The 10,301-nt window shown below is 41.7% G+C and overlaps 1 protein-coding gene across 1 annotated transcript; it reads right to left on the reverse strand.

Moving 5' to 3' along the window:
- Positions 1 to 6,262: 6,262 nt before the first annotated feature.
- LOC130931300 (potassium voltage-gated channel subfamily S member 3-like) lies at positions 6,263 to 8,218 on the reverse strand. The gene has a single exon (XM_057859967.1). The coding sequence runs from the start codon at positions 7,553 to 7,555 to the stop codon at positions 6,263 to 6,265; it is 1,293 nt and encodes a 430-aa protein (XP_057715950.1). The 5' UTR covers positions 7,556 to 8,218.
- Between the last annotated feature and the right edge of the window lie 2,083 nt (positions 8,219 to 10,301).

Raw genomic sequence — 10,301 nt, forward strand, 5'->3', positions numbered from 1 at the left:
TTTGATCGTTTGGCGTCTGGCCAGATCAAAGCTACAAACTTGTCAATCATCGTTAACTTGAAGTACCAAACGCCAGCTGCACTGGTGTCCAAAGCCCCTTTCACACACTTCAAAACACCAGGAATATCGCGGGATTTAACCATGCAGCAGTTGTATGTGAAAACAATTTCCCGGGTCGACTGACACGGCAATTACTCAGACATTTCACGGGTCGTGTCTTAGTATAAGATCCGCAACTTTCCCAGGAGGCGGTGTGTGTGATAGCAGGCATTAAATTCCCGGGTCACAGCACGATGGCTGATGATGTAAATATCTTGCTTGGCCCATAGTCACTTCCGCTTTCTTCGCAGTAAGATGAAAAGCAGTAAACAAGCATCGCAATTATCAACAGAGCAAGCTGGAAATAGCTAAATTAAACTGAAAACATAACTAAATTAAATTGCTACAGGATCGTAGAGCCAAGGAAGAGAGTCAATCGTCCATCTTTGGAAATGTATGGTTTAGTTTGTTGCCGATGTTAGGGTCCGCAACTGAGGAAACAAGGTTGTACTTCAAAGAAGCGTTCAAGAGTTTATTAAATACAAACAAAAATACACTCGATCACAGAAAAGCGGGAATAACACAATGGGTCCGTGACAGTAAGTCGACGGGGATCAATAATACTAACCTAAGCAGTAAGCAGAGAGTTGATAAGACAACAAAACAAATACACTCAAATACCAGCATAACGTCAGGGATTTCAAAATAAGGGTGGCAGAGGTGTCGAATGGCGCCCAGCAAATTACCTCGACACCTTTCTCTTGGATCACCTGGATTTAAATATATCTTGACAAGCTGAATTGGCTGCAGTTACGACGTCACCCACAAACGGCTCTGTAAAAAATGACGATTTGACCAACATTGTGGCAGCCAATGCTAACTAAAAATGACGCAATGTCCAGGTTATAAAATCGCGCCAGCAGCCCTCCCCGCACAGAGAGAGCCAGTGGGCAACACGGGACAAGTGTGTGAAAGCATCCAACCCGCATCATTCTTGGGACATCTTTACATGAGTGAAAGCATGAAATGACACGGGTAAATCCCGCGTCACTTTACTTGGGAATTTCCCTGGATGTGTGTGAAAGCGGCTTTACTTACACAATGAATGACTTCACTACAGCACACTTCAGAGTGTTTACCAAGCTTAACGATGATTAACACATTCATGCGTTTGATCGTAGAGCTACCAAGGCGTCTCTCGCCACATCAAACCTGTCAATCATCGTTAACTTTAAGTACCAAACGCCAGCTGCACTGGTGACCAAGGGGCAGTTTACATGGCGGCTCTGCGACACAAAGACGCAATGACTGAGTAGCGGACTCGCCTCGCGTGCATATGGTGTCGGCGAAGACGGAAGGCAAAGACAAAAAATTCAGAATCCTGCCTCCAAAGTGGAAGAATCCGATTGCGGGGGTTTGGGGGGGGACTTCCTCGGCATGCATATCAAAGGCTCCTGCTGCGCGAGCCCGCGCCGTTAACGTCAGCACTCGTACACGTCACATTGGGCGTGCGCAGCGGTGCTACTATACATTAAAAACAGCAAATATGGTGGAATGTTGGCTTTAATTTACTGTTTTAATAATATTTCTAAATTAAATATGTTGAACAAAAGAAAAATTACATTGCTTCGAGTGGGCGGGTATATTTTTTTCCAGGCTGAGGGAGCTTGGTGGGGTCAAAGTGCATCATTCTCTGTCGCCCTGTAAATCTGCACTGCCCCCTAGGGCCTGGCATGAATACTACATCGTTTTCATGCGGAATTGCAACATTGTTCAAATGGAGACGCAAATGCAAATGCAAATTTGAAATATTTTGTATTCTCGGAGAGTCACCATGTAAATGGCCCCCAAGAAAATCAATTTGGTAGCACTGCTTAGCACGGGGTAGGGTGAGAGGCTGTACGAGCTTGAAGCAGAAAAACAAAAAACCTTTTCAAAACTTTTTCACCCGATTACAATTCTTTGGAAAATGGCGCAATCAAGCCGATTTTCAATCATGTGATCAGATCGGGACCAGAGGTTGCGCTAGACTTTTTCGTTGTCTGTCATTTTGACTGACAGGGTCATAAAAATCCGGTCATAATCTATTTTTACCTGTCACTTAAATTTTTAAAATGATGATAATGACATTGTGGTGACCCTTTGTTTGGCATAATTCACCTTCCGTACTTGTGTGTCCATTTGGCCGAGCGCATTCCCGGCTACGACAGTCACGTGACAGAGACACTTAAGGTTCAAACACACCAGCAACGTGAACGTCGCGTCAACGATCTCGCCGCGATTACGCACCAGTGACGCTCGGCGTCAATTTCCATAGGACGCGTTTCACGAGCAGCGCGTCTGTGGAGCGGCTCGATCTGTTCACGCGAGGATTGCAAGATCGCGCGAGAATAGCGGGTATTTAAAGGTAATAAAACAACAACACTTTGCCTTTCAGACCCCGCGTATTGGCGAGCTTTCTTTTTGAAAGAGGAAAAAAGTCATGTGCTAAAGCAAAAAGCAATCCCAATGACAAAGATGTTAACATTTTTTTTCTTATGAACATTTTTCTAAGCTTTATTGATGTTTTTTTCTCAAGTTAAAGCACCACGCAGGAATTAATTTTATTGTGTAGCGGGATTTGTGTATTATTCGAATTAATTGCAGGTGTTTTAGCTCATTTCAGTTTATTATATTTATATAGGAAGTTATGGTTGCATATTATTTTGAAAATCGACCGGATCCACCGTATTTTTACACGAGTGACTTCCGGCCTGCCCGATCCTACCTAGTAGTATTGACGCAGGGGGGCTGCGTCTCGCGTCAAAAAACAAACTCTGCTGTTCTTTTCGCGTGAGTCGCGTTTAGCGCTTCTGGGACGCGTCTAACACGCGGACGCACTGCGACTGGTGTGCATTGGCTGATTGACTTTAATGGCCGCGTTTCGAAGCGTAACCGCGGCGAGATCGTTGACGCGACGTTCACGTTGCTGGTGTGTTTGAGCCTTTAAGAGCCGCACGCGGTCCCCTCACTATCCACTCGCTCTCGCTATATGATTAGCCGAAGAGTCGAAATGCTCTCCCGTGAACTGCCTGTTTAAAAATGTTCCCGTTGTTACTTCTTGCGTTCGCTTATAAGTGCCCATTTAAAAAGGAAAAGCGATGGATGATACTACACACAGAGCGTATTATTAACAAATGTTAAAGTTGTATAATCACATAGCGAGAATAAGGAACGTCACTGACAAGCGCAGGCCCCCACGAGTGGATAGTGAGGGGTCTAGGATAGTGCGCCTACAGCTAACAAGACTCTTAACATTGCATACCGCTTCAACATATTCAATAGTATTTAGTTTTCATTCATTTAAAATTAATATTCTGTACGAACAAGCTTAACAGAGAATCCACACCGTGCCATCACACATCAAGCAGATGAATATGTAACTTTTTCTCCGCAGTGACAAAAACAGCTGACTGTGGTAGCCTACCATCATATGTAGCATATGGAACAATGAAATTAACAGTTCACCTGCTGTGGCCTGAACGTAGTCTCACACTTTCCTCCTGGTGTGCATGGACTTGAATTGCGTGCCCGCTTGTACAGTCCCTGTTTTTTCACCTCTTTTATCAACACCATCGTCGTTTTGGGGCTTTTTGAAGAAACTTCGGACACTCAGTTGCCTTGACATTTTTCAGAGCAAGGCCAACGACGTCATGCATCAAGAGAGACAATAGCTAATTAATATGCTCACTCGCCACCCTGTGGTCTGGGGTGTGAATTGCAACCGGTCAAAATGACGGATGGACTTCAGTTTTATCCGTCACCGTTTTTAAAAAATCGGTCAACGACGGAAAATATTCGGTTAACGCGACCCCTAATCGGGACATTTCTAATGAATTCAATGTGATCATAGTGAGTCGACAAAAGTCTTCCTAAACAGAGCTATTCAAGTCATCTGCTGAAAATTATTTTAGTTTTAATATCGCAATATACAGTATATCACAATACATCGCAAACACCCCAAAAGTCGCAATGTCAGTTTGTTTCAATATTGTTCAGCCCAACTACAAACTCATTTAAACAGTTTTAATTTTGTTTTTTAGAACTGCATTATTGGATGTCTACCATCCTCAATGGCACTGAAAGAGTTCATTTGAGGAAAAAAAAAAGAAAAAGAAAAAAAAACTTTTAAGTAGTATCGAAAATTGTATCTTTTTATATGATATCAAGTTGAAAAATCAGACAAAAATACACACCTTTGGGACATTTTACTATTTTTACATTAATGCATGGTTATTGTTTTAAACAGAAATATTACATATTCTTACAACATAACTATTCAAGCACACCCATAGCTCGTACACCTACTCTGAGAATACAGGGAAACTTTTCCCACTATTAATTTGCACAATAAAACCCAGTTGAAAGATGTTTTTGAATCATATCACAAGTGTGCACATCCTCTAAACTGATCTAATGATACGGATGCTATTGGGACATAGGATTAGCTGGCAGTCCTTGAACACCAAGATGACCAAAGGCACTGAATTGCTGATGCAGTCTTCCTACTGTAAATCCATACAGTGAATTATCTGAATTGCATGGTGACTTTGAGACTTAATGAAGGTTGTGACGGGAGGTAGCAAATAATTTAGAAAAAAATGACCTTTCCTTGCCTTTCACTATTCCGTAAAGATTTGTAAATTAAATCTTTCGCAATGAGAGGCTCTCCAATGTCAACCTACAAATGTTCATTCACCCGTCCCAGTCGACATCAACTGGATATCCAGCGCTGTCAATGGCACTGAAAAATGAGCATTCACGGCCAGTATAAATTAATTTGATGTCGGTCTCTTGTCAATGGAATGCAATGAATTAATTGTCCATCATGTCCTTGTTAATTTTAGTAATTACCAGTCCCTTCCTGTTGATTTTGGCCCACTTCCGATACATTTTGTATTCTGTGGCATTCCAGGGTCGCTTCCTATACATTTCCTGTTGGGTTAGGTCATTTCAGGGTAACTTCCTAATAATTTGGGGTAAGTTCCAGGTCACCTTATCTTGAATTTGGGGCCACTCTCAGTTGGTTTTGGGTTACTTTTTAATAATTTGGGGGGCATTCCTGGGTCACTTTGATAGGCGGAGTATGACTTTTGTGACGGGGGGGAGCAAAAATGTTGATGACCCCGAAACGCAGTGTCAGCAATAAAATTAAGCTACAAGATATATGCTTGTACAGTAGCTTAGCCCATGCTCGTACATTCCAGCTGTGTGTGTGTGAGGGGCTGAGGGCGGGCGTTTTTCTGTCTTACCTAGTGGAGAAGTAGACGCTGCATCTTTTTTAAATGAATATCCCAGCCAAGATCATTTATAATAATGTGTTGAAAATGACCGTTTTTTTGTTTCCCATCATTTTTTTAACACGAATTCAGCGATGGACGGATGGTTGGATGGCTGGCTGGATGGATGGATTGATAATTTTTTAGGGTTAACGTCTTTAGTAGGGCAAACTGAAACCTCGCTCACTATTTTTGGCAGTGCTCTCCGGTATTTCATGGTCCACATCTTGAATCGCTCAGTTGTTGTTGTCGCTTATGAAAGCTTAGGTTAGAAAAAAATTACGTAAATCCATCTTGCCTCTTCTGTCCTTATGTGTTTTTTTTTTTGTTGTTGTTTCTTTTTGCTAAGTAAAGCAAATGACCGTCGCTAATGTGCTAGCCTAATTATCTGTTTGAAAAATAATTTTGACCCATTAGAATTTTTTTTTTTGTTCATTTCATTCATTTTTGTTGCTTGTTTTATTGCTTTACAACTTTTATAGACACCATTGTACCGGCAAAGTCTTAATTTTACATTAATATATAGATGAATGAATGAATATAGGAAAGTCAATTATATGCAATTATATTTTCGGCCGTCAGGGGGAGCTATGCCACCCGCATATGGTCACATGCTCTTTATTTTAGGTCACTTCCTGTTAATTTTGGGGCAATTTCGGACTTTTTCTTTTTTGTGGGGCTAAAAAATAATGCCTACATATGGAGAAACCCTGAAAGGATAATTAATGTATAACATTTTTTGTATGTTTGTTTAATATGTTATATTTGTTATATATGTTTATTAATATTTTATATTTGTTATATATGTTTATTTTTCAAATATCAATTTAAAATTGAAGTTGAATTTTAGTATCGTGCAAGAGCAAGCCCATTCAAAGTGATGGTGTTGATTCAAAAGCATACATTCAATCATTGATTGAATTTGAAATGCTGTCTATCTTGCAGTGTTTCTGGTAGAAGTTTGAGAACTTGTTAAAGATGTTGGTGATGGGCAAAGCTACAATAAGCAGCCCAGATAAGATGCACAGAGTTCCTATTAACTTCCCAGCAAGAGTAACAGGAAACGTATCGCCGTAGCCCACTGTTGTCATACTTATGGTGGCCCACCACCAGCAGATGGGGATTGTCCGCAGCTCAGATTCGAGAGACTCGCTCTCTACAAAATGCATCAGGGCGGAGAAAGTGGAAATTCCCACAAACAAGAAAATCACCAGGAGGCCCACTTCATGGCCGCTGTGCTGCAACGTGGCACCTAGAGAGCGGAGGCCGGCTGAGTGGCGGGCCAGTTTGAGGACGCGGAATAGCCGCATAAGCTTCAAGATCTGCATCACTTTGCCCACGTTCTCCAACTCTGAGTTGTCATCTTCAGCCACTCGGCCTAAATCCCAAGCCAAGGTGACATAGAAAGGCATGATGGACATCAAGTCGATAACATTGAGAGGGCTGCGCAGGAACTTTCTGGCTGACGGTGCAACTGCCAAACGGAGGAGAAATTCGGCGGAAAAAAAGAAGACGCAAAGGTTCTCAAAAAACGCTAGCCCTGGATGTTCAACCTCTTTGTCGTTGTGATCCACCTGACGAAAGTCTGGCACGCTGTGAACACACATGGCCACTATGGAGACCAGAACTACACTCAAGGACGTCCCGGCTATCACTTTTGCCGAAACAGAGTACGATGGATTCTCAAGGCGTAGCCAAACACTCCGACGTACGTCCGCGCACCAGGTGCCGTCGAACAAATCGGCCTCAGGCAGCTTCTCAATGGATGAGCCAGTGCTATGAAGAGCACTCTCCTGATCCAAGGCCAGCTCCTCAGTCTGATCCAAGAGCTCTTGAAATTTCTCACAACAACACAAATCCAGATAGCGATCCTTGATGCCCCAATACTCGATCTCTTGGCAGAAGGACAGCACGCACAAACCGTCCACTAGGTGCATTTTGCCCGTCAAGTAAAAGTTGAGGACATAGCAGAAGAAAAGTGGATTGCGGTCAAAATAATACTCCATTTCAGTGGCAACAAAGTCATCACAGAGCTCCAAGATGGCCTCTAATGAGCTACAACACAAGAGACGTGCCAAGCGGGTGTGAGGGAAGCGTTTGAGAACGCTGTGCTCCATCCTTTGCCTGAAACCTCCAACGTTGACAATAATGAAGCAATCATCAGGAGGGTGGCTTCGAACAATCTGCCCGTACGCCATTATGGAGTGCAATTTGCTTGTTCTGGATGGGAGTCTCAGACGACTGGTTGCCTACAAACACACACACAGTTCCACACTTTGGTGTACCTCTTACATTTCCATGTTTGTCACCTAATCCCCTTGACATGCTTTTACTGAAGATTTGGGTTTCTGAGCCATCCTATTCAGCAACAACTGAAGTGCAACTGAACTGCATCTACATAGTGTAATGGCAATCAAAGAGCTGTATTAACAATTTTGCTATTTGTGTTAAGTATCAATATTGAAATGTTGGATTGGATATGATATTTGATTGCAAAAGTATCGATACTCAATTATTAATTTGTTTGTGCACGATCACAGGTCACCAGAAATTTGTTGCCATAAGGTAAATTTGATTTTGCGCCACTTTTGATAATAACTTTTGCCAATCCTTAAAGAAGTTGTATCTTCTCTTACAGATGTGAGTGAATTCGCGTACGATAAGACATGCTTGATTATAACCAAACAAAACTTAATGACTGTAATGTGCACACATGTGCAATGTCAAGAAGAACAGGTAACAAACATTTTATTCATCCTGGTGAAGCAACAACAATACACATTTTAGCATATACAAATACTTTTTTGCAACTATTTTCCATTGAACAGGATTTTTATTTTTCAAAACATATTAGAGTGTTGGAACATATGTATAATGTTAAGTTATTATTATTATTTCTAAATTAAAAAAATAACCTAAATATTCTGAATAAAATTAAAACAAATGCAGTCCCTTAGGTGAGCCTAAACCCACAGCCACAGCTCAACATTATTACTATCAGAACAAAAATAATTGGATTATTTTCCATAAAAAGCACGTGCTTAAGACTCGTATCATGTTTGCATGATACACACACTCTCACACAGACAGTTGCCAGAAAGAAAGAAAAAAACACATGTTACGACTGCTAGACACACTAAACACGCTGCAGGTAATTCTTGTAGCTGGTGTGAAACGGTAATGACATTGCTTACTAGCCTTTAATTTTGTATTAATGCGAAATCATATTGGAGGTATTGCCTCCTCGGCAGCCACCCTCCGCAAACATGTTTTACATGTTGGTTGGCCCTCCTCCTCTAAACCGCGACCCTCTATAACTTTTCTGTAGCCGAAGTATTCCCATACCAGCAATTTCGTTTTCTTCAATGCCTTCTCCAGCCATCCTGTAGCACAGCTGACTCACTTACAATGTATCAAAAAAAGTGAGTACACCCCTCACATTTCTGCAGATATATAACTGTATCTTTTCATGGGACACCACTGACAAAATGGCACTTTGACACAATGAAAAGTAGTCTGTGTGCAGCTTATATAATAGAGTTAATTTATTTTCCCCTCAAAATAACTCAAAATATAGCCATTAATATCTAAACCCCTGGCAACAAAAGTGAGTGCACTGCATGGGAACTACTTACATCCCTAAATGTCCAAATTGAGTACTGCTTGTCATTTTCCCTCCAAAATGTCATTTGACTCGTTAAAGGACTGCTGTTAGCATTGCGGCAGAGATTGAAGATGTGTGGGGGGGGGTCGTCATTCCCACCACCATGCTTGACTGTAGGCATGACACACTTATCTTTGTACTCCTCACCTGGTCGCCGCCACACATGCTTGAGGCCATCGGAACCAAAAAATTAATCTTCGTCTCATCAGACCATAGGACATGGTTCCAGTAATCCATGTGCTTTGTTGACATGTCTTCAGCAAACTGTTTGCGGGCTTTCTTGTGTACCGTCTTCAGAAGAGGCTCCTCCTGGGGTGACAGCCATGCACACCAATTTGATGTAGAGTACGGCGTATGGTCTGAGCACTAACAGGCTGACCCCCCCACCTCTTCAATCTGTGCTGACAGCACTGCTGTAACGAGTCACATGACATTTTGGAGGGAAAATGACAAGCAGTACTCAATTTGAACATTTAGGGATGTACGTAGTTCCCATGCGATGTACTCACCTTTGTTGCCAGGGGTTTAGATATTAATGGCTACATTTTGAGTTATTTTGAGGGGAAAATAAATTAAATCTATTATATAAGCTGCACACAGACTACATTTCATTGTGTCAAAGTGTCATTTTGTCAGTGTTGTCCCATGAAAAGATATACTTAAATATCTGCAGAAATGCGAGGGGTGTACTCACTTTTGTGATACACTGTACACTGACCAACAACCGTTGGGGGAGGGTTGAGCCTTGCAGCTGTAAGCGAGCGATTTCTCCCTGCATTTTTGGGACATAAAAATTAACTAATACCATTGGGACGGTATGACAGAAAATTTTCGCGGATTTGAAACAGTGACGTTTTCATACCACGGTATACCTTGAAACCGGTAATTGGCACATGTCTAATTCAGAATGTTTTCATCAACACAAAGTTGGTCATCAAGTGTGCGGGATGAGATAAAGCCCCTTTAGACCTTTTTGATGTTTTGAATCATATTTAGTAAGGCGCTAACCACTAATCGATTACAAATTGATTAATAAATTAGTGGCCAACTAATTTGATAATCTTTTTTTGCCGACAGCTATGAGCAGTCCCGTTTAGGTCCTTGTTTGTGTGTAATGTGAGGCTGTGTGCGCATGCCAGCGATTAGAGCAAGAGAGAGAGTTCCCTGCTGCACTCAGGTTGGGTTCCAGAATCAATAATATTATGACGTGTCGAGAGTTAGATTGTCTTTTGTGTTTTTAGATCCAGTGCGCCTCAGTCAGAGGTGAGTAAATGAAGCCA

Source organism: Corythoichthys intestinalis, chromosome 15, assembly GCF_030265065.1.
Source record: "Corythoichthys intestinalis isolate RoL2023-P3 chromosome 15, ASM3026506v1, whole genome shotgun sequence".
NCBI classification, from domain to species: domain Eukaryota; kingdom Metazoa; phylum Chordata; class Actinopteri; order Syngnathiformes; family Syngnathidae; genus Corythoichthys; species Corythoichthys intestinalis.

Bases quoted from the DNA above. Each gene is read 5' to 3' on its own strand.
- LOC130931300 (XM_057859967.1), bottom strand. From the start codon at position 7,555: ATGGCGTACGGGCAGATTGTTCGAAGCCACCCTCCTGATGATTGCTTC.